The sequence below is a fragment of the Hemicordylus capensis genome, chromosome 4 (genome assembly GCF_027244095.1).
Source record: "Hemicordylus capensis ecotype Gifberg chromosome 4, rHemCap1.1.pri, whole genome shotgun sequence".
NCBI lineage: Eukaryota > Metazoa > Chordata > Lepidosauria > Squamata > Cordylidae > Hemicordylus > Hemicordylus capensis.
This window is the reverse complement of record NC_069660.1, coordinates 318,001,146-318,026,133: the sequence shown is the minus strand read 5'-3', so window position 1 is coordinate 318,026,133 and position 24,988 is coordinate 318,001,146. Positions and strand designations below refer to the sequence as shown.

Here is a 24,988-nt window from a genome sequence, read left to right as displayed (position 1 = left end):
CTGCCAGTGCAATGGAGCCAGACCTCCCCTGCCCTTTCAGTCTTCCCCGGTTGCTGACACACACTTCAGTGTGCCATGTCTCTCTTCCAACGGCAACTGGGCCGGCTTCCTGGGTGCCATTGGGACGTTGCTAGCTGACCTCCAGAAAACTGGGCAGCAACAACAAGAAGTCTTCATGTATCTTTCAAGCTGAGGACCACACTAGATGTGACAGGAGCCGCCATGTTTGTTGTCCATCTGCCCCATCCATATATAATGAGATGTCTGTCTGTCTGTCTGACTGCAACCCACACCCCGCCCCCCTCGGCTCCGCCTGCACCAGACAGAATTGGTGCACAGGAGGTGAGCATTCCCCTTCCTGACCTCCGTGCGCTCCAGCACTTCAGGTCCTTTCCAGCTTACCCAACTCCGATAAGCGAAATGAGTCATGCTGGGCAGAAAAATCTTGCACGCGACAGAGTACCATGTGACGAGGCAGCGGAGAGGGTTAAGCTGCCCTGATCCCATATGTACTTCTTGTTGGGGAAATTGGAACCGCCCCCCACCCCTCTTTCTTTATATATGAGTGGGACTGATATGTGAAGAGCACAAATGGGGAGGACTCTCTCATGTCTGGGCTTCCCTGATTTGACTGACCGGTTGGCCCAGTTCAGACATTATGTCGAACACACATACAACCAGTGTCCAGTGTACTGAGGTAGAGGTCTATACACTGGCACAGCTATTCACACATTACCATATGTAGCCAAATAGAAGGTGGCCCTGAATTTAAGATGGCCCCCTTGAAAATAGGTATGTACCTATTTTCCTGTATTTACCCAAAGAGAACAGCACTCTGAATTTAAGACAACCGCCCCGCCCCCCCATTTCTAGCTTCAAAGAACCTGGAAAAAACCTAGTCTTGGTAAATCAGTAAATAAAGTATGTTGAACAGAGACACAGCCGTCCACTTCCTATCTCTCCCCGGCTTTTGAGGGGCCTGTATCCAGGTCCACTTTTAACATGAATGCAGGTACATTCACATGAGAACATGTACAAGTCTACAGACCACTGTACAATCGTACAACATATTGTCTGCATGCGGCTATTGAAGCATCTCTCTGTGGACCTGGGGAAACAGGATTTTGGCCATGGTGGGAGCATTATCTTGCAAAAGCTGCTGAGTTTCAGGAAGGCTGGAAATCGTGTGGGCATGCAATGTCCACAGTCGATGAAGGATGGGGCTTTGAGAGGCCTGCCGGACGAGGAGGCTGTCCGGTCCCTTGGAAGGTGTGTCCAGCAGCTTCTTGCTAGCAGGGAGAATGGAGCCTCTTGCCTCAGCGATGGCTCCGCGCGCTTGCTGGTTCCTGCCACTGTGAGCTTTTGTGTGTTTCACCTCTCCCTGCCAGGCTTCCCTGTCCAAACCTCTTTAGCTTGTTTGCTTCCAGAGCACACGGCCTGTCAAAGCTCAGCATTAAAGGCGACAAGTTGGGCAGCCAGAGGAGGGGACCAGCCTGTCAGCATCAGGCGGTGCATTTGTGGATTTCCACACACGGAGAATAACTGTGTGGTGATGCAGCAGCGTCCTGCTGAAATGTCTTGAAAAGCAGAATGTCAGTTTTTTTAAAAGGCAGTCAAAACGGATTTTGCTGTACTGCTTGGCTCCTGGCGTGCATTTCACACAATCCAGCCACAGTTCAGCACCTTTAAGTCCCGGCCGTTTCAACAGGTGACCTTTGAGTGCACATGCTCAGTGCTTTCTGAAATTGACGAGATGTCACCGTGCCTTACTGTGGCTGCCTTGTGTCTGATGCAATGACTTGGATTTCTGAGAATTTAGTACTTGTTTTCAGCAAGTATCTAGTCCTTGTGAGACCTGTCCTGAGGGTTGCCTCTGTGGGGGCAAATTTGGAACAGTTTGAATGGAGGCATAAGTGCAGATGAAGTGACAGAGACTTTTTCTTGTGCTCTCCTATGGGTAGAAGCTGCAGGAATTTAGTATCCTGATTAAGAATCATTTTGGACAATCTGCATGAGTCCACAAGACTAATTAATAATTATATAGAATGTTGGCAATGGAAGAAGAACATGGGGTTCAAATACAGATTTAGCCCAAGCTTCGCTTTGGATCAGAGCTGATACCTGTGAAAAGCAAATGGCAGCTGTCTTTGTAGGAGAGGGTGCTTTTCTTCCCTCCTTTTGACCCCCCGTTAACATAAGACGAGTCCTGCTGGATCAGGCCCAAGGCGGCCCATCTAGTCCTGCATCCCATTTCCCACAGTGGCCCACCAGATGCCTCTGGGAAGTTCCCAGGCAGGAGATGATGAAGGCAAGGCATGCCCTCTCTCCTGCTGTTGCTCCCCTGCAACTGAGATTTGGAGGCCACCTGCCTCTGAGCCTAGAGGTGGCCTGTAGCTATCGAGACTAGTAGCTATGGATAGATTTGACCTCCGTGAATTTGTTTAAGCCCTGCTTAAAGCCATCCTAAGTGGCGCAGCGGGGAAATGCTTGACTAACAAGCAGAAGGTTGCTGGTTGAGTCCCCACTGGTATGGTTTCCCAGACTATGGGAAACACCTATATCGGGCTGCAGCAATATAGGAAGATGCTGAAAGGCATCATCTCATACTGTGCGGGAGGAGGCAATGGTCAACCCCTCCTGTATTCTACCAAAGACAACCACAGGTCTCTGTGGGCGTTAGGAGTCAAAATCGACTTGACAGCACACTTTACCTTTAAAGCCATCCAAGCTGGTGGCCATCACCACATCCCAAGGCAGATAATTCCATAGATTAATGGCATGTTGTGTGAAAAAAGTACTTTCTTAAGTCATTCCTAAATTTCTTGGCCATCAGTTTCATGGAATGACCCTTGGTTCTAGTCTTGTGAGAGAGGGAGAAAAAATTCTCACTCTCCACACAATGCATAGGTTTATAGACCTCTATCATGTTTCCCCTTAGCCGCCTTTTTTCTTAACTAAAAAGCCGCAGATGTCCTAGCCTTGCCTCATAAGAAAGGTGTTCATGATGTGCTTGAAATGTGGGGTGTGTGTGTTTGTGTGTGTGTGAAACTCCATCACATAGCCCAGTATCACCGTTGTGTCCCCTTCCGAAAAAATAAAACCCTCTTCAACAGCACAGCTGGTGTTGCATACTAATGGCCAAAGGTGAGAGCCAGGAAGTCTATGGCTAATGTGCAATTTGAGCCCAGAACTTGGAAGGTGCCCAAAAGCAAGCTACTCTCAGCCCCCCAATCTGCACTACAAGGACAGTGACACTGACCTACTTACTGAGTTGTTGTAGATATTTCAACAGTTACAGACTTCAGCCAGGGTATGGCAAGTTCTAGTCTCTCCAAGTGTTTGGGTAACTTGGCTGTGTTCCCTGGCTCAGGAAGCAGCAGCCAATGAGTGGCCCATGAGCTTGGTGGAGAAGAGGGTGTCATTCAGTTTCCCTGCAAAGTTACCGTGGATGTAGGTAGCATTGAGCACATGCGGGAAGAGATGGCATGGGTGTACAGAGACCTGAGATTTGCATGTGCTCAAGAAAAGGCGCTCGGCGGATTTCAACACAACACTTTTGCGGGCTATAATTCTCAGAATCCTTGTTAAAATTAAGCTTCTGTCAAAGCTAATTTTTATTGCTACTTTTATGCCTTTAAAAAAAGTGTTCCATTCCATTAGGGCAATTAGTTTCTTTTTCTTTGTTCTGGAAGCACACCCTAATGGTTGCTCGTTAATGCAGCACCTCCATTGGTGTATCTCTCCTCCTGCCCACTTTTTTAACATTCCAAAGCTATTGTATTTTTAGGCTTCCTTGTTGTGTGTGCTCTATCCATGGCACTAAATATCTGGGCAGTGCTAACAATTTGGTAGTGACACCAACATAATTAATCTTTTGTTTTTAAATTTTGTTCTTGTATGTTTATGGCTTGAGGTTTGTTATTTGTTGCCAGTATAGGCACAACTGGGTATAAATAACTCTCTCGCCTGCTTTGCTCCCAAGCCCAGCTCAGCTCTATTGGGTTGGACAGAATATATAAGTGATGTGTGCATGTAGGCCTGTGACCTGGCAAACCTGGGGTGAGGGGAGGTCAGGGTCATGGCCTGTCAAGTCTACATGCACTGGATTCTGTGTATGCTCATTGTGCATTAGACTGAGGGAGAGAAGACAGGCTTGGGAGTAAAGCCTGCCATGGTCCTGAAGATGGAGGGGTTGGCTGTGGTCCTGCAGCTGCATCGTACATTGGTTACAATGTACAGTGCAGCATTGTACACACTGCATTGTACACCCCTGCTAACTGAGCAAAGAGACATCTTTCTAAAGTGGTGATTCTCTTTGTTGAGCAGGTGGAGAGCAACTGGCCTTATCCAACCCCAGCACAGCATCCCTCCGGTGGCTGTTGCTGGTGTCAGCCTTATGTTTCATTTTAGACTGTGAGCCCTTCGGGGACTGGGGACCCAATATATTTATGTATTAGTTATTTTTCTATGTAAACTGCTTTGAGAACTTTGGTTGAAGGGCAGTATATAAATATCAGTCGTTGTTGTCGTCGTCGTAGTTGTAGTAGTAGTAGTTATGTGCTGGGAAGTGATGAATAGGACCACTTCATATGTCACACGATTTTCAGATATTTAGCAGTCCAGGCAACTGCCAATTTCGCAGAAACCCAGGAAAAACCTTACGTGAAGATCATCCCAGGAGAATCCGAAAGGTGCTCGCTCCCGGGCTCTGCTGGACGGAAGGCTCTGGGCCAAGTGGTTTGTCTCCCCAAACAATTGATTAGGTTTGGCTGGGTTTTTGAAGAAATGCTTCTGCAGAAAGATGAGGGACTGTCTTTGATGCCTCTGAAATCTCAAAATGAAAGAGCTGTCTGTGCTTGCAAAGAGTCAATACTACCTTCTGCCTGCTTTACCTAATGGCTTCATTTTCTTGGCAGCTCCTCGCCTCCTGGAGTTTTCGAGAAGGAATATGAGATCTATCGAGATTACAGTTCTGATGGGCAACGACTTCATTACAGGTGAGTGGCCCGGCTCCTGTTCCCTTGCAAAATGAGCCGCTGGAAGGGAATCTCTCTCATTTTTCCATACTGGGTGTGGGACTGAGAGAATACAACATAGTAGGGCGGGGTGAAACTTGATTCTATAAGGAGGTAAGTGGTATCTGGGAAACAAATGGATGGTCCAAGGAAGGTGCAGCCACGTTTGGAGTACTAGTGTGTATAGTCCTGGTCACCATAGTTCAGAAAGGACATTGTAGAACTTGGAAAAGTGCAGGAGAGGGCAACCAAGATGGCCAGAGGCTTAGAGCACCTTCCTTATGAGGCAAGGCTACAACAGCTGGGGCTTTTTGGTTTCGAAGAAAGACGACTAAGGGGGGGGGCATGATAGAAGTCTACAAAATTATGCATGGTGTGGAGAGAGTGGATTTATTCTCCCTCTCTCACAGTACTAGAACCACGGGTCATCCCATGAAACCCCGCCTTGGGGTTGTCTTTTAACGAAAGGCGGTATATAAATGCAACAATAATAATAATAATAAAAAATTTCCAGGAAGTTTAGGACTGAGGAAAGGAAGCCATTTTTCATGCAGCGCATAAACAGCCTATGCAGTTTTCTGTCTCATGATGTGCTAACGGTCACCAGCCCAGATGGCTTTAAAAGGGGCTCAGACAAATTCATGGAAGACAGGTCTGTTAATGGCTACTAGTCTGACTGGCTACTAGGCCACCTCCAGCCTCAGAGGCAAGATGCCGCTAAATACCAGTTGCAAGGGAGGAATGGCAGGAGAGGGGGCAAGCCCTCACCCCCTGCCTGTGGGCTCTGCAGAGGTGTCTGGTGGGCCACTGTGTGAAACAGGATGCTGGACTGGTTGGGCCTTGGGCCTGATCCAGCAGGGCTGTTCTTACATTAGCTTTTGGAGCAATACAATGCAGTATCCCCCTGCATTAACAACATAAGAACAGTCCTGCTGGATCAGGCCCAAGAAGGCCCATCTAGTCCAGCACCCTGCTTCACACAGTGGCCCACCAGATGCCTCTGAGAAGCCCATGCCCTCTCTCCTGCTGTTGCTCCCCTGCAAATGGTATTGAGAGGCATTGTGCCTCTGAGGCTGGAGATGGCCCCCAGCCCCCCCAGACTAGTAGCCATTGATTAACAAGCTGCTGTCACCCATCTTGCTCCCTTGTGCAGGATTGGGACAAGAACTGAACAAAGTGAAGATTGAACATTCCAGCAAGCTTTTGATCCAGGTGCTTGGCTGTCTGGAGTAGCTGATGTCTCTAAACAAATCGTCTCATGCAACAGATGGGAAGTGAAGCTCATCTGCAGTAACGATTATTCTGGGCTTGTTTCAGAGGTTATAAAACCTGCATTTCAAGCAAAAGGTGGCCTGGCTGCTGGGATCTTCTCAACACTATAATCTTGTCACTTGAATTCCACCCAGCTGTTTGCACTGGGGCCTTGGTGTCACAAACCGTCAATATTTGCTCTCATATCTCATTAACAGAAACCCTCCATCTCTGAAAGGGAGCAACCAGGGTAGCTTGAAGCGCTTCCTTCTGTGTTTCCTGCTCTCAGTGCGATGTTCCTGCCTGGTCCATCAAGGGCTGGCTGGGCCAGAAAGAGGTGTGGATATCTTTAGGGGAAGCAGCGAAGCAACAAGTGAACTGAGCGGTCTGGCCATCCCATGCAACACGGTCACTCCTTGGGCTCTGTGGCCTGCCCCGGATTTGTATCCGGGATGCTATAGCAGGAGTACCTACTATTCAAGTGACAAGATTCTAGTGTTGAGAAGATCCCAGCAGCCAGGCCGCCTTTTGCTTGAAATGGAGGTCTTATAACCTCTGAAACAAGCCTGGAACAATCATTGCTGCAGATGAGCTTCACTTCCCAGTCTGTTGCATGAGGCGACCTGTGCAGAGATGTCAGCTGCTCCTGCTGTACTGGCTTGGGTTCTAGAAAAGGTCTCTAGGGCCCCTTCCAGCTCTCTGTGACTCAAGGCAGGGCTTGGCCAGTCCCAGGTGCCAGGAAGCCATGGCACCTAATATTTTCCTGTGGTGCTTCAACTAGAATATTTAGAAAGATTTGGGATATTTAATAAAACCTTTATTTGTCCCAGACAGCCCTGTTTCTGTTCCAATGTTACTTATAAAGGGGATCAAGAGAAGCCCCAACAGTGTCCAAAATGAAGTCTAGTAATAATTTTGCCAAGTGCCAGTTTTCTGGCTTCTAGATCCAAATAAAATTTGTCAAGGCCGGTTGTAAGGGCCATGAATGTGCAATGTTTATGAAGAGTAACTCTACCACTATTTTTAAAAAGTTGTTGCTATTAATAGTAACAATACCATGGGCTTATCTAGCCTTGTATAAAGGGGGGAAATCCATTAGGATGAAATGGATTAGCCCACTGTTTGCAACTTTATATATATCTCCTTTAAATTCTGTGTGTTTAAATACATTTTGTTGGCCATATGTCAAAATATGCAGCATAGATACTAAAATCAGTTTACATATTTATGCAACACAAGATAAGAAGTAATTCTTATACACTGTATATTATACAATATACACTGGTGCATAAATCAGATACACATATTATTTACTGCTGGGGCTTCTCATATCTAAAACCTTTCCCCTTAAATTATGTTTCAATTACTCTCATGTCATTTACTTCGACACACACTTGAAAAAAGAAAAATACTTACAATACATCAGCCCAACCATTCAATATTGCTTGCCGACTAGTGGAAGAAAGTGCCTATAATTTCCGTATTTTCAGTGCTTCAGTTCTCTAGAATTGAGGACATGGTTTTCAGTGCTTCTGCCTTCAGAGAACTTTTTCCATATTGGTGAAGAACTTGGTTGCTGCAGAACCTCTGCACATTGTAGAGGATTTTGGCACATTCTAGGCTTGAGAACCCTGTTCTAGGGCACCTAGGTGTTCCCCACAGAGTTCTGGCTCGGCCTTTTCATTGCTCTGTACAAACAGAGTGTCCCCTGTAACACGCCAATCTTTCTCCTGCAGCTACACGTTGGAGAAGAAGAGCTGTAGAGGCAGGCAAGTTGCTTTTCAGGGAAGATTGTCCATCGTTAATTATCTCATGATTAGGAACATAGGAAGCTGCCATATACTGAGTCAGACCATTGGTCTATCTAGCTGAGTATTGTCTTCCCAGACTGGCAGCGGCTTCTCCAAGGTTGCAGGCAGGAATCTCTCTCAGCCTTATCTTGGAGAAGCCAGAGAGGGAACTTGAAACCTTCTGCTCTTCCCAGAGCGGCTCCATCCCCTGAGGGGAATCTCTTCCAGTGCTCACACATGGAGTCTCCCATCCATATGCAACCAGGGCAGACCCTGCTTAGCTAAGGGGACGAGTCATGCTTGCTACCACAGGAACCCCAAGAAGCTTACAAGGATTTCCAGCTTCCCTGACACACAGTTTGAAGATGACTGGACTATGAGGATCAGTGACAAAAGAGAATTAGGGGAACGGAATGAACGGACTTGCCACCCACACATTGTACCCCATCATGACTGTTCTGTTTCCAAGTTTCCTGTGTGGAGTTGGGGCTAATGCCATGGCAGTAGTAAGGGGGAGTGGCTTCTGGTGTGCCAGACAAGTAGTTGTCTGTACACTGCCTTGGTCTCCCCTAGTGTGTGTGCGTGCACACCTTCGTGGTTGATGGTCAGTGGACTTCTAGCTCAGTGGGAGACCATCTGCGTTGCATGCAGAAGGTCCCAGTTTCAATCCCTGACAACGTCTCCAGATAGGGCAGGGGGAGACGCCTGCCTGAAACCTTGGAGAGCTACTGCCAGTCAGTGTAGACATTGCTGAGCTAGATGGACCAAGGGCCTGATTCGGTATAGAGCAGCTTCCTATGTAGAGAAGTGTGAAAGATGTCCTTGGAGAAGGACCATAGCTCAGTGGGAGACCATCTGCTTTGCATGCAGAAGGTCCCAGGTTCAATCCCTGACAACGTCTCCAGGTAGGGCTGCGAGAGACTCCTGCCTGGAACCTTGGAGAGCCGCTGCCAGTCCAGTACTGGGCTAGATGGACCAACGGCCTGACTCGATGTAAGGCAGCTGCCTTATATAACCCCCACCCTCTTAAGTGGGTAGTTGGGTGCAGGTCTGTTTTGCAAGACAGAGTTGGCTTTAAAGACTGCAGGGCTGGGGTGAATGCTGTGTTTGGCACACATAATCAGACACAAACATCTCCTTCCCGGAACTGGTCTTCCAAGCCCTGTAATTTAGTTTTGGCCATGCTGGCTCCACAAGACAAATTCATTTACCTTGTCTGCCTGGCTTGTCAAACTGAATCTCCGCTTTGGAGAGGAGGAGGATGGGAAAGCACTCTGTCTCTTAACCGGAGAGCTCTGGCTTTGCCTTTTAAAGGGCCAGCCAGGCTGTCCTCAACCATCTCGATAGCTTTCTAGCATTCATGGTTCCCTTTCTTGGCCATAGGGAGTTCTGGCAGTTGCTGATGCTGCCAGACTGGAGACAGCCAGTGAGCCCATCCTTACGAACAAAGTGGTTTGAGAAAGCTTCTCTTCCCACGTGGTGCACCTGCGTTTCTTTTCTACGCCCCCATCACCTCTGGTCAAACAGGATCTGAAGGTGTTGGAGAGCTGGCCAGGTGGTAGCAAGCATGTCTTGTCCCCTTAGCTAAGCAGGGTCTGCCCTGGTTGCATATGAATGGGAGACCACATATGAGCACTCCTAAGATATTCCCCTTAGCAACATAGGAACATAGGAAGCTGCCATATACTGAGTCAGACCACTGGTCTATCTAGCTCAGTATTGTCTTCACAGACTGGCAGCAGCTTCTCCAAGGTTGCAAGGCGAAAAAACCAAAAAGAAACTGTGCACACTGCTGGATAGGGAAAAACAAACTTGTGAAAACCTAGAGGAGCACAGGCTAGACTGTAGCCTGGGGACCTGTGTATTGATATTATCAAATAAGTAAAATAATACCCAAATAATATTTTCCAGTGCTCACACATGGAGCCTCCCATTCATATGCAACCAGGGTGGACCCTGCTTAGCTAAGGGGACAAGTCATGCTTGCTACCACAAGACTAGCTCTCCTCTCCTCTCCTTAGGGTTAGGGTTGGGGGCCACTCTGGGAAGAGCAGAAGGTTCCAAGTTCCCTCCCTGGCAGCATCTCCAAGATGAGCCTGAGAGAGAGTCCTGCCTGCAACCTTGGAGAAGCCGCTGCCAGTCTGTGAAGACAATACTGAGCTAGATGGACCAATGGTCTGACTCCGTATATGGCAAATTCCTATGGAACAATACAACAACCCGTTTGACCAGAGACTGAGGTGGGATGGCAGTGATCTTCAGAAAGAGAACTCCTCACTACACTGGCAGTTTGGCAAAGGCCACCTCTCATAATCTGGGTTGAGGAAGCCATCGCCTGGCTGTTTGCTGGACGGGGCCGTGGCTGAGGTGAGGGAGGGCTGCTTCTCCCTCCACGTTTTCCTAACTTTTGCCGTGGTGACACGAGGTGCTTCGTGCTTGAACCGCCTCAGACGCTTTCAGCCGAGGCGCTGGCTGCGGTGGGAGCGAGTGCCTGTCGGACTCACTGAGATAACTTTGCCCTCCTTCTCTCCTCCCTTCTGGGAAGAATTCATCCCGTGTCTGGGTAGGGAGTGGGTGTGGGAGTGGGATGCCTGTGGAGCTAGCCATCATTTTTCTCTGGACAAGTTTGCCTCACAAGCTGTTGTTTTAGAAGAGTGTCTCTGTGTGTGTGTGTGTGTGTGTGTGTGTGTGTGTGTGTGTGTGTGCATGCAATTCCTCCACTCCTCCACTCCTTCCAAGACCAAACTCGGGTGGTCCAGTGCCTATCCATTTGGCAGTGAAGTGAGACCACCCACATGCAAGGTGGTGGTTTCTGGATACTCAGGGGGACTCCAGGTATGCAGGAAAATATTCGTTTGTTTCCCCTCCCCTCTTTTTCTTGTGATTTACGAAGAAGAAGAAAACACCAGACAAAGGCCCATGTTTAGTTGCTTCTGTGGCCTACAGAATCTGAATAAGGAGGGGAGGGGAGAGGAAATTTGCCTGTTTCATTCTCTAACCCAGGGCTGCACAACTTTGGATCTCCTGCAGATGTTGGCCTACACCTTCCATCATCCCTGGCTATTGGCCACTGTGGCTGGGCATGATGGGAGTTGTAGTCCAAAAACAGCTGGAGGGGCCAAAGTTCTGCAGCCCTGCTTGAACTTCTTATAGTTACCTAGAGGGGTGGAGGGGATGAATTCCATTAGGTTAAGCCTTCTTCCTTCCTGAAACTCCCCAAGATAGAGCAGGGAGAGGGAGGGAGGAGGAGGGGGGAGAGGAGCGGGGAGAGGAGGAGGAGGAGGAAGAGGAGAAGAAGAAGAAGAAGAGGAAGAGGAGGAGGAGGAGGAGGAGGAGGAGTCGGCCACCTTTCCTCATACCCAGTTGTCAGACCCTTCTACTCCATGTAGCCTTAAAGTGTTCAGAAAGAGGGCTGGCATTGACAACGATGAAGAATATTTATATCCCGCTTTTCAAGAAATTAATTTATTTTTCAAGAAATTAATTTGAATTAATTTTCAAATTCATTAATTAATTTCTGTATGTAAACCGCTTTGGGATCTTTGGTTTAAAAGTGGTATATAAATATCCGTTGTATTCATATTCATTCATACACACACACACACACACACAAAATAAAATAAAATAAAATAAAATAAAATGGCTCCCTTTCCTCAAAGGGCTCACCATCTTAGAAAAGAAACATCAGATAGACCACCAGCAGCCACTGGATGGATGCTGTGCTGGGGATGGAGAGGGCCAGTTGCTCTCCCCCTGCTCGATCAAGAGAATTGCCCCTTTTTAAAAGCCTGAACTGGATTGAGTTTGCGCTACTCAGCTTAGCAAGGGGAGGTTTGGGGAAGCTGGAAAAGAAAGAAAGGAAGGCAGGCGTCTCCTCCCCGCTCCCTGAAAGGGCTTCCTCCCTCTGTAATCCCCACGCAGCACCAGAAGCCTCCTCGTCTGGTCTGTGAACAGCCCTCAGGGGCTGGGGACACACAGAGGGCTGAGTGTGTGCAAGTGAACATTGGAGAGTTTCGGTCCAACATCATCCGGAGACCCAAGGTTGGGTCCTGGTGTGACCAAGAAGCAGGAGCTGGGCTCGGGGTCCTTGGGTGGCAGGGTGGGGCTGTGCAGGTAGGAGCAGGCAGGCTTGAGTCCCGATCGCTGGGCTCACCAGGGAGAGGAAACCCCTTTCTTCCTGAGCCTTATGGTGTCCCCAGTTGCACCCTTGTAGCTTTTCCAAAGCAAGTGGGTGGCTGTCTCTTTACTCTGTGTGTAGAAAGTGGAGCTTGGGCGACACTCTTTCAGTGCAGGCCAACCGTTCCCTTCCTGATGTTGTGTGTTCTGGCCCTTCCTGACAGGGAGATCCTGCTGGGTGGACAGTCACACAACGGACCACTGTCCCCTCTAACAGGGATTGCCAGATGTTGTTGACTACAACTCCCAGCACCCCCAGCTGCAGTAGCCTTTGCTTGGGGATCATGGGAGTTGTAGTCAACAACATCTGGGAATCTGGGAAACACGGCACTGGACACACATCTGCCCCCACCCCAGGATCCCTGCAGTATGCCAACTCTCTGTCCACACACACACACCACACAGTCATGAACAAGGCAGAAAATAAGTTATCCTTTATACTGTGTGTTTTTGAGGCTTTATGCATATATTGTGTAATGGTTAAGAGCCCAAGCAAAGAACCAGGAACTCGCTGACTCATATTCAGCCATGAGGCTGAGAGAGAGAAAGAAGCAAGTCCCTATATTTCTGCCTCAGCCCCACATCTGCAATTTATGGGTATATTGTCCTAACATACAAGTTTGTTGCAAGAATTCCTATATGCATAAATAAACGAGAGGAAAAAGCAGGGGCGCAGAGAGCCAAGTAGTAGTACAAGGCTGCACAACAAGTTGGACAGACACAACTTGGTCTGTCCAGCTATTTTTTAACTACAACTCCCATCATTCCAAGCCAGACTGGCTGATAGGAATGTGGGAGCTATAGTTCAGCATTTGCAGAAGGGTCGAAATTATGCAGCCCTGTAGTAGTAATATGATTATCCTTCAGCTGGAATCTGTTCTCTGGGCTTGCAGAGTTTCTTTCCAGGCTGTTGTAGGGAGACCGTATGGAAGCAACTGGGCCTCTTTAGGTGTAAGTTGCCTTGTCTGTCCAATTTTAAGCCTTTGGACAAGAACTGTGGCCCCTTTCTGCAAACGTTGCTTAAATTGGTCTAGCATCTGGCATTAGAATGATAGCTGGAATATCCAATTAGCCTTTAAAATGATCCTCCTGCATCTTCTGTATGTTATTGGCAGTGTTCACAAGTGCGCCGATGAGGTTGAAATTGTCTGCAGCTACACAGGAAAGATAACCAGCAGTTGTCATAGAAAACTCACTAAAAACATCCGCTAAGGGTCCTCAGGCTGTGAAAAAGGCACATTTGATGTTGAGGATTATTAGGACAGGAACTGAAAATTAAATGGCAAGTGTCATAATGTCAGTATATAAATATTTGCTGAAGTGACCTTTAAAATGCTGCGTATGATCCTGGTTGCTGGTCTCTGAGAAAATATTGTAGAGCTGGAGGAGGTAGGGAAAAGGGCAGCTTAAACCATCAAGACAGGTTGGAGCATCTTCCAAACGAAAAATGGCTCCAGCTCTCAGACCTTCATCATGTAGGGAAATAGCATGTTCAAAGACGGACATTGCATAGGGCTATGAATAGTGAACAGTCTGGAGGGTGGAAATAGAGAGCCACTATACACTCTCTCCACACACAACTGCTTGAACCTATCTAATGAAATATATTTACTACCAGGTTTAGATACACCAGAGGAAATGTTTTCTTACATGGAGCATCGGGGAATTAATGACCACGAGCTTTGATGGCTCTAAAGAAAGCTCAGTGGTAGAGCATCTGCTTTGCATGCAGAAGACCCAAAGTCCAATCCCTGGCAGCATCTCCGGGTAGGGCTGGGAGAGACTCCTGCCTGAAACCTGCAGTCATCACTGCCAGTCAGTGTAGACTGATCTACACTCAGTATAAGGCAACTTCCTATCTTCTTGTGTGATTGAGCAGGTTCCTGGAGAATGACTCTCTCTATAGCTGTTGGTCAAGAGAGCTTGATGGACCCTCTGTGTTCAGAGGCAGTATACCAGTCTCCATAAAACCTGTGTGGAATTGTGTGGCTGGAAGGGGCAGAAATGGCTTGGGGCTGGGTTCTCTGAGAGAGCACCTTGCCCGATATGCCCCTACCTGAACCTTAAGATCTTCTTCGGAGGCCCTCCTCTGGTTGCCCCTGCCAAATGGAGTGAGGCGGGTGGCTACCAGGGAGAGAGCCTTTTCGGTGGTTGCACCCCGTTTATGGATTCGCCTCCCCAGTGAGTTTCGCCTGGCTTCGTCACTTTGTTCTTGTAGCTGCCAGACCTTTTTGTTCACCCAAACCTTTTAGATTTTGGTTTTCAGATTTGATCTGGGTTTTAACTAATTTTAAAATGAGTTTTTAAGCTGTTTTGTATTGTATTGGGTACTTTCTTTTCTTTTTTTGTGTGTTATGATTTAATGTTTTATGTGTTTTTATTGTATGTTTTAATCCTCTGTTGTGAGCTGCCCAGAGAACAATTTGTTGTTTGCCCCCTCCTCCTCCTCTTTCTATGCACCTGTTCTGGTGCACACAGCCCTCCCGCTCCCTCTGGGAGACAGAAGCACCACTCTGGACGACTTCAAGCAGTTGAGGGAAACTCATGCCCTGGAGCAAGACTGGTCTCTGTCATCTCTTTCTCAAACCCAACATCATGGAAGGAACGAGATATCGAGGCGGGTCTCACGATCAATGAGACCCGCCTCCAGAGGGTTAGCAGGGAGAGCGAGCTAAGCCCGCTCTCCCCGCACACGAGCAGGCGGGAGCCCTGGGTGGCCGAATCGGCCGCCCACACAATTGCTGGCTCCATGACGGAGCTGGGGGGGGCTGGGGGGGAGCGAGGGTCGATCGGCCCCTGGAAGCTCCAGCATGCCCTGCGCGAGTACGCAGAGCACGCTGGAGAGACCTCTGAGCTGGGAGGCTGCTTTTAAGCCTCCGGGTCAGGGGTCTCCTTGTGAGTTGCTGCGGTGCGGAGTTGTGCCGCAGCAACACACGATGCATTAACCCCAGTTAGCAGAGCGCTCCCTCCGCTAACCTGGGCTAAGGGGAGGGGTACTTAGGGCGGTTTGCTTCCAGAAGCCACTCGGCTCCCGTGGTAGCGCACAGCCACCAAAAAGTGGTCAGATGCCTTGCGGGATTTTGGCTCCCCACAATGAAATTGGGTCCAAGCTTCAGAATTCTGGGTCTTGCTGGCATGCAACAGTTAATGCTGAAGTGACTAGGACCCTTGAATTAGGAGTTTTATAAAAGGAACCAGACGGTCACAGTTCTAGTCTACTGCCCGGAGCAAGGCGGCATCGTGCAACAGCTGTTGGAACCTTTCCCCAACAAACGAACAATTAAGGGATTAGGTTTCAAGATGGGGAGTGCACAAGGGCCGCCTCCTAAGCACATGTTTTGCAACCAGAAATCAATCCGTCCACTTCCCACTCAACTGTAATGGCTGCAAAAGAGAGTGATTGCACACCCCCCTTCCCCTTCCCCTTCTCAGGAGCACTTTGAGGCCGGCCGGAGAATCAACCGCTTAAAACGTGGAATCTCCAGGAGGAGTGGGAGAGATGTTGCATGCCTTCTTTGTGGATAGCAGGGCCAGTGGCTTTCTTGGCCCCATGGATTCTGATATCCAGAAGGGTTAAGGGGGCCTCTGTTACTGGGGCAGCTTTGATTGGCGAAGGGATTTAAGTAAGAAGACCCAAGGTCCATCTGGTTTAGCATTCCGTTCCCCACAGTGTCCACCCTCATGCCTCCAGGAAGCCAGTCCACAAGCAGACCTTTAAGGCAATAGCCCACTCTTGCTCTTCAGTCACTGGTTTTCAGTGATAGACTGCCTCTGAACATGGAGGTTCCGTAGAGCCATCATGGTTTGCCAGCATTTGAGTTACAGAATCATTCTTCATGCAGAAGAACAAGGAAACTAAGGGGGGGAGGGGGGGAGAGATGCTAGAGCAAAATTTTCAGGGGTACCATGATGGTGGATTTGTGGAGCTGAGAGATGCTAAAGGAAAAAAAGAGAGGGGGCCTCTTATTGTGTCCCATGAAATTATTTCCAACAATATCCTTAAAATAAGGACCTTCATGCAAGGATTATTCTTCTGAAGACTGATTTGCACACTCAAATCTGACATAGCATGAAACTTTATAACCGTTTCAAAATCCTTCATTTGCATCTCAAATAACATTCATGTTTTTGTTTGATTAGAAAAATGTTTGTTCTAATGAGAGAACAAATATGTGCTTCCATACTCTCCAGGATTTAGCAAAATGACTTCCTGGGAACGATGCACAGTAGCAGTGAAGATGCTGTAAGAGGAGGGTCAGGATCAGCACCCTGGCCTGGACGTGTACACAGCAAGGGGAGGTTCTGAGGGGGTCAGGTTCTACCTAGCAATGCTTGTTTATTTCAAAATTAGCCACAAGCACTGCTGTGTAGCCCTTCTCATATGCAAAATGCTTTGCAGTTCTCCTTGCTCATCCTGGAGTCGCCCTGCGGGGTCGGCCCTTCATGCACCCATTATACAGACAAAGAACTGGGAGCAGGAGAGAGAGATGGGAGAGCCTGCTGTCCATAGACACCGCCCAGCTTAGGCCCCCAAATGCATTTGGCGTCTTGGCTGGGTGGCTTCCTTTTTGCCCAGCAGCAGCATCAAAGTAGATCAAATCATTATTTCCTCCAGACATCCACCCTCGATATTCCTAGAGTCAGGTAGGAGGCAAGGTCGGTGAGCTTGCCCGTTCCTCCCTCCCTCCCCTCCGAGGCTCTCTGCAGCCGGGCATTTCTCACGCCTGCTGCTTGACGGAGGCTTCTTCAGCCCAGCCTGCATTGGCATTCCGAGCCGTGGCCGGCTGTCAGCTGCCTGTCTCCAGAGGCTCGTTCATGGGCTGCTGCTTTCCTGTTGGAATGTTTTTCCTTTTCACTTCTGTGTGCTTCAGCAAGTGTCAGGACTTGACTTTAGAAAGAGAAAAAGAAAGAGACAAATGAGGAGAGAAGGCCAGAGACAGCCGGCATCTCCCCTCCTGCTCTTCCGCCCTTGGTCATGGTGCTCGGTCGGGTTGCCAGCTATGCCAGCCATGCCCCGGCTTAGGAAGCAAGATGGGAGGCGGCCAAAAAGGGAGGATTCCATTGCCTTCCAAGGTCGGAACGAGCCGGCAAGTGGGTAAAGGGGGCTCTTCCTAGGGTGAGATCTGCAAAGGAGAGTCTTGATTTGTTTATGTATAGATTGCTTGTTGCTTCTGCTCCAAAGAGCTCTGCAACGTACATATGCCGGAGGATGGGTCTGGGGAGGAGGATGGTGGGCAGGCATCTAGGTAGGAGTGGGGCCAAGAAGATGGATGGTTTGCCTGTGACTCGGGTAGGAGACCAAGCAGCATCCCTGTCAGGGGCTCAGGGTAGGAGAATTAGGGACCCTGCATTGCAGCAGAGGGGAGGAAAGAAGAGCAGGAGCCGCTCAGAGGGGGCGAAATCTCAACGCAGGGCACATGCATGTCGCAACCAGGGATGTGGCCATAGCTCAGTGCCAGCTTGGCAGCTCGCTTGGCATACCGAAGGTCCCAGGTTCAGTCCCTGGCAGCATCTCCAGGTCGGGCTGAAACCTTGGAAAGCCACTGCCAGTCAGAGTAGCCAATCCTGGGCTTGATGGAGCAGGGGTCTGGTTCTGCCCAAGGCGGCTTCCTGTGTGCCTGTGCAACTCTTGCCCGGCCTGCAAGGAGAGTCCTGCTGGGTTGCCTTTCCAGGATGTGACGGGATGTTGTCTCCCTCCCCACGTCCCATGACGCTCCCTCGTAACTTCAGAAGGGAGGCAAAGGGCTTGCTTTCCATTCCCTGCTCACAGCAAAGCTGCCGGGAATTCCTCCTGGGTTCCTCCCTCCTGCCTTTTATCAGCAGCTTCTCAGGTGGGGCCCCCTTCCTCTGCCCTTCTCCGTGCTTGTGAGTAGCCTTGAGAAAGCACCCCTTCTTGGTTCCTTGCGCTGCGCAGGCATCCTCCTCCCGGGAGCCAGCCCAGTCGCCGTTGTCCTGGCTCCCCCACATCATGGGCTTGCTGGCGTCCTGGCCAGGGATCACAGAGCCCAGCAGGGACTGGTGTTTCCGTTTACCCCAAGTGTTGCCAGTTGGGAGGGAGTGCACGGTGCTGCTGGGTCTTCCTGGCAGCACATCTCCCTTCTCTGCTCTCCAGCCTTCCCTCCTGATTGCCTTGCTCCCTTCTCCAGCCTGGACTCTTCTGCTTTTTCAGCATGGCTCAGCTCCCTACCTTTCCCCTCCCATGGGCTGCCCGTCCACTTTGTCTGTACACGCCGCATGTACTGCTTCCCTTCCTGATCGCCTCTGCCCTGGCCCCCTTAGCACTGCAGCTGCATTAATAGATGGATAAATAAGTTTTGTAGGCCATTTCCCCACTGAAGAGCACCCAAAGCGGCCAAGAAGATATTTTAACTTAAGCTCAAACATTGGCTTCTCCTGTCGTTCCCGCTGGAGCTGCTTGTGCCTGAGCTCCTTGCAGACTCTCCCACTACAAAGAGCTGCTCCCATCCTGATCTGTGAGGCTGCCCAAACCGATCTGAGATTTTTGTGAAAGTTTCTGCAAGTGTTTGATCTTGCGTTGTTCATCTTGTCCTGCTTCCCCGGCATGAATAGCACCAAAAGGGAGGCATAATTTATGGCTGTCTGTACTCTAAAAACAACCCCCAAACCCCAAACTCAGAATTTGCGTATTTCCCGTAATTCCTTGTGCTTTTGGTAGTCACAGGGAAGAGCAGGGCACCCTCGAAGGGCAGTGAAGCCCATATCCTTGTGATCAGTTGAGATCCTGTTCCCACACTTTCAAGTCTACTTTTGTATCCATAAAGACCAGAAACTAAAAAGGAAGGAGCCTGTGTGCTGTAATTTCAGGGATTCACATCTACAACCCTCATTGAAAGGTGGTAGAAATACAACTAAAAACTTGAGTGTGCCAAAGGCCTGATCCAGAGTTCCTACCCACCTTTGAGTGCAGGGTCCACCTTCCTCGTCTCGGAGCAGGTCTTTAAACAGGCAGGTTGAAGGATGTAGGAGGGACTCGGCGAAATGAAATTCAAGTCAAGACGAACCATTCCGAGAACAGCTTTGGTGTTGTGGGAGAGGAAAGCCAAGTTGTAAGCAAATTAATATGGACAAGCCTTTGGGAGCTGGAGAGGAGAGGCAGCTCTTGAATGCTGATGCAGTCATCTCTGCAAAGCAAGCATGCAGATCAAAGTGAACAAATGTGTTTGTACAGTATGGGCTGCTGCTGGCCGGGCGGGGGGCCTGGGTGCTGATGCGGCTTCAGCCAGGTGGAGCTGCTTGTCTTTTGCTGACATAAGCAGTGTCAGGCCTTCCCTGCTGCTAGGAAGTCCCAAGCAGGTAGAGGTTTGGTTTCTCCAAGCTGGGAGTCCCAGCTCCCCAAAGCGACGCAGGAAATCCTAGAACTAGGCCAGCTCTTGTTCATAGCTGCATTCTTTTACACCATGCTGCTTAAATGCATACAATCCTCCCCGCAAATACTTTATGCAGACATCCTGTCCTGTAACCAGCAAGCGTTACCTTGTCAGCATGTTTCCCATGAAAGGCTCCAAAGCCACATGGCTTATTGACACCCACCAAGTCTCATTCTGAAGCACATTGAGGCTAGGCAGTACTTGATGTGGTTTTGTTTAACACCGGCGTTCCTCCAACTTGGGTCCACAGATGGTGTCGGACTACAACTCCCATCCTCCCCCCCTGCCAATAAGGCTGTCCTTAGGGCAGAGCAAGCAAGAGTAGATAAACTGGAGGAGGAGGTGGTGGATATGGAGAGGTCTACTAGAGGGCTATTAGTTATGACCATGGGAGTGATCATGTTCACATGGATATCAGCAGCTGGGGTGAAATGGAGTGAAAGTGGAGTGAAAATTTTCAAGAGTGAAAATGGCTTTCTCTCAAGTCCCACAAAGGACTTGGAGAGGAGAGCTGGTCTGGTGGTAGCAAGCATGACTTGTCCCCTTAGCTAAGTAGGGTCCACCCTGGTTGCATATGAATGGGGGACTAGAAGTGTGAGCACTGTAAGATATTCCCCTTCGGGGGATGGAGCCACTCTGGGAAGAGCAGAAGCTCCCTCCCTAGTATCTCCAAGAAAGGGCCAAGAGAGATTCCTGCCTGCAACCTTGGAGAAGCCACTGCCAGTCTGTGTAGACAATACTGAGCTAGCTGGACCAATGGTCTGACTCAGTATATGACAGCTTCCTATGTTCCTGCTTGTGGGCTTTCCCAAGGCATCTGTTTGGCCACCGTGGGAGGATCTGGGCTAATAGACCTTTGCTCTAATTTAGCAGGGCTGTTCTTAGGTTCTCCCAAGTCCCTTTTAGCACTCAGTTACCTGGCCCAATGACACTCATGCTTCCTGTGACATCAGAGCAGCTCAGACAATAGCATGAAAACCATGAGAGAAAGTGGAGAGATCAGAGGTCAAGGAGGGGATAGCAAGAGTGAGGTGGTCAAGAGAGGAGAGTTCATGGCATAGCCCATCATATTGACGGGCTCTAATGAGTAGTTGTTGGGCATTCCTATCACACCCGTGCAGAGCAAACGTGCTCCTTCTGCAGGTTCTAAGCTTATGAAAAGTTTTCTTTACAGGTTCTAAACGTAATTGTCTTATTGCAGCCTTCGTGGAAGGAGCTCTTCCACATATGCAGTTCGCACAGCACATAATTAATCTATGGAATTCTCTGCCACATGATGTGGCGATGGCTTGGAATGTCTTTAAGGGAGGCTTAGACACATTCCTGGAGAACAGGTCTCTCCATTGCTACTAGTCTTGACGGCTATAGCCTACCTCCAGACTCAGAGGCAGGATGCCCCTGAATCCCTGTTGCAGGGGAGCAACAGCAGGTGTGTGAAACAGGAAGCTGGACTAGATGGGCCTTCTTGGGCCTGATCCAGCAGGGCTCTTTTTATGTTCTCTAGTTTTGATCAAGCATTTTTGCTCTTGCAAAGCTCACCTTATGCCCCTCTCAGAGAGGTCTTTTCAAGTCCTTGTGATTTGATCCATAGCTCTACTGTTTTTGCTTGCTTTACTAGAGAGAACATTTATCTGAGCTGGGGCAGGGGGAAACAAAAGGCAACATTAGTGGTGTCTCCCTGAAACTGAGAACAACAGAGCATGTTGGCTTGAGGGAACCCTGCATGGTGATGTGTCCACCCTGCTCAAAGGGGGAAAGAAACTTTGCTTCACTTTGGGGGGGGGAAGGCAAATTTGAGACTTCTCAACTTCTCTAGGCTTGGGATGAGCACAGTCCAGTGATGCCACCCTTGGTCTGCGGCTTTTGTTGCTACCATGTTGGGCACAGCAAAGCCGATCCCCCCTTAAGCACAGCCACCCCTGCTGGCTTCTGGGTTTTGCCTGGCCTGCATCTCTCTGCCCGTCTGCCCTCTCTCTGCTGGCTGTCACTGTCTGAACACACAGCAACAGCTAATCTGCACTGTAGGTCAATAGTGGCAGATGTCTCAGGTGACAAGACCCACCTTTTGCCACCCCGTCTCCGTTCATCACATCCGTCTTTCAACGGCCTCTCTTCTTTCTAGCCAGGCAGTTTATTTCAACTCTGGCGCACGCGCGCGCGCACACACACACACACACACACACACACACACACGTCTTTGTGCCCCCCACTCCTTTACCACCACACTAGTTCCCCATCCTGTCCCGTGGGCGGTGATCTTCATTCTCCCCTTGCCCAACTCCTCCTGGCCTCTTTAAGGATTCTTTCCATCATAAACAATTTCCATTTTCCCAGGCATTTTTCCAACGGGTTAACAATTAAATTTTGCCCGCAGCAGCACTTTCTGTTGTGTGTGATCTGGGATTGCTACAGCTGATCTTGGTTCATCAGATGTCTTAACATTCTCCTCCAGTCCTCCCTCCCATGGCTGGTTTATGTCAGGAACAGATTTGCTGGCTCAGGGTAGCTGAGCCTCCCCTCTCCCCTCTTCTGCTTGAAGCTCTGCCAGAAAGATGCACAAACGGCTACATGAACTATTAACACGGCTTGCAGATCCAAGGCTGGGAATTACAGCTTTGGTGTTTTTGTTAAAGATGTGACTGGTTGAGGAGCGTCGCAGGGTTGGCTTGCCAGCCAGCTGAAAGGCCATGGATGGTCCTTTGACTTGGCTGAATATTTGACCACAGTCAAGAGTATTCTTCTGGAGGGGGCAGCATACCTTTTTTATTGCATCGTGGGGCTAGTCATTCAAGGGTGGCTCTGGGGGAGGAGAAGCAGCCCCCCCGGCAAGTAGTTTACCCCCCTCCCTGCCCTGCTTTCTGTTCCAGAAATCTAACATGGGACACAGCTTGCCCACCCAGAAATGCACTTTGTCCCTCATGTCCCCTCTCCCTCCCCCCCGGTGCTTGTAGTAATGGTGATTGGCTCCCCAAACTTGAAGGAGTCAGGGCCATGCACCCCTCATCTAGAAATGGGTGATCCTGCTTTGCAACTACCTCTAGAAAGGTCTTCTACTCTCCCTGCTACAATTAAGTCATAAGGCCTTCTTCCTCTTTATTTTCTGTGTGCGGTGATTACAGGAATAGGAATAGGCACACCGGGTGAGATTCAGGAGGGAAGTGGTAGCCAGCATGATTTGTCCCCTTAGCTAAGCAGGGTCTGCCCTGGTTGCATTTGAATGGGAGACTTGAGGTGTGAGCACAGTAAGCTGTTCCTCTCAGGGGATGGAGCCGCTCTGGGAAAAGCATCTAGGCTCCAAGCTCCCTCCCTGGCAGCATCTCCAAGATCGGGCTGAGAGAGATTCCTGCCGCAACCTTGGAGAAACCGCTGCCGGTGTGTGTAGACAATACTGAGCTAGATGGACCAATGGTCTGACTCAGTATATGGCAGCTTCCTATGTTCCTATGTTACCCACAACATATTGATTGATTGATTAATTGTACTTTTATACCACCCTATGTAAAATATCAGGGCAGTTTACACTTTAATCCAAACAATTAAAACCTGGTTCTGGTGAGAATCATGCCTAGAGAAGCTGCTGTGAGTTCCAGGAGGGATGCTTCCATTAGTGCCAGCAGAAACTTCCCTCCCAGGTCTCATAGGATCTTTGGGGGCAAGGTTTGGGTCAGGACCGTGGTACAGTAGAAAATGGTTAAATGCTCCTTCATCACCTGCCATGATCCTGTTCTTGATTGTGCCCACATATGGTTACTGTTTAATTGAAGAGAAGTGCACACATTTAGGGCCATGTTACATGACACATCTCATGTAATCTGTAGTCTGGCTTTCGGGGGAAGGTCATAGATTTTGCATACAGAAGGTTCAGTCTGGTTCAGTCCCTGGCATCTCGAGTTAAAAGGGTCCTATGCGGGTGATGGGGGAACTCTCTCACTCTCTTGCGTTCTCTCGTTCTCTCTCACTCTCTTTCTTGCCTCAAGGCCCTGCCGAATTGCTCCCCATGCACCAGTGTCCGCAGTTCTTGGCCAGATGGACCACAGGTCTGACTTGGTAGTAGGCAGCGTCATATATTCATGTTCACACATACGCGAGCTGTCATCACAGTGGCACAGGTGACAGGTCACAGGTGGTGGGATGTGGAGCAAAATTAACAGAAGTTTATCATATTAATTAGGTCTCATGTCTGGCATCACTGAAACAGCTTAGCATAACGGAAGAGTTCAGTAAAATGCCCCCTGACCAATTCAGCAGAATTAGCTGTTACAGATGGATGGCGCTGATTGTTTTCAGGGATTGAAACCCTTCCACTCATGCTGTGTCCTGATGATCACACCAAAACATGCACACACAACTCTCTGTAACTGAGGCCGTTTGGATGGACACCCCCCCTTCAATAAACCCTGCTCTCTTAGAGGGGGCTCACGAAGCTGAATGAGACACCTGTGAGGACATGCCGCTTTCTAAGTCATCCGGCAGAATTGTGGCTCTAGTTGGATTTATCACTATGTTCCATTTGGAACTGCATTGTAAGTTTTTCATTCCTCCATGAAAATGCCACTCAATAAACCCTCCTTTCCTGGAATCTCTCCTTGTCTGTGCATCTTACTTCCATGAAGCTTGAATCCTTTGCGATTAGAACTGGAAGCCTCTTACTCTTTGGGGTAATCTAGTCACCAACACATCTGTGGATCCCAGCAAATGCCCCAAAGACAGCAGTACTATCAAGTCCGTTGCATTGGCTTTGGGGGAAGTAGGGCCTCTATTCTATTTGGTACATGCTGCTCTGTAAGCTTCTGGAAAGGGCTAGACTCCAAAATCTTTTGGAATCTAGAAAACAGTCATGTGTATGTTTCTAGTTCTAATGCAATCAATGCTTTAAATACTTGATTGATATTTAGCTTGTCCACTGACCAGGTTTGCTTGTTTCTTTTAGCTGCTCAAATGCCAGGGCTTTCTAGTTTAGAAAAAAGGTGACTACAAGGAGACATCATAAAGATCTACAGGTGAAACTCGGAAAATTAGAATATCGTGCAAAAGTCCATTAATTTCAGTAATGCAAATTAAAAGGTGAAACTGATATATGAGACAGACGCATTACATGCAAAGCGAGATAAGTCAAGCCTTAATTTGTTATCATTGTGATGATCATGGCATACAGCTCATGAAAACCCCAAATCCACAATCCCAGAAAATTAGAATATTACATGGAACCAAGAAGACAAGGATTGTAGAATAGAACAATATCGGACCTCTGAAAAGTATACGGTGTACTGTGCTTGATTGGCCAGCAAACTCGCCTGACCTGACCCCATAGAGAATCTATGGGGCATTGCCGAGAGAAGGATGAGAGACATGAGACCAAACAATGCAG

The 24,988-nt window shown here is 48.9% G+C and overlaps 1 protein-coding gene across 3 annotated transcripts in view; it reads left to right on the top strand.

Annotated features, from left to right (window-relative positions):
• The window catches only part of ARHGAP39 (Rho GTPase activating protein 39), a 224,025-nt gene that overhangs the window by 115,063 nt on the left and 83,974 nt on the right, over positions 1-24,988 (top strand). For all 3 annotated transcript variants that reach the window (XM_053251141.1, XM_053251142.1, XM_053251140.1), the window contains one exon: positions 4,917-4,997. In XM_053251141.1, coding sequence (XP_053107116.1) covers positions 4,917-4,997 — 81 coding nt within the window. The remainder of the gene's footprint in view (positions 1-4,916; positions 4,998-24,988) is intronic.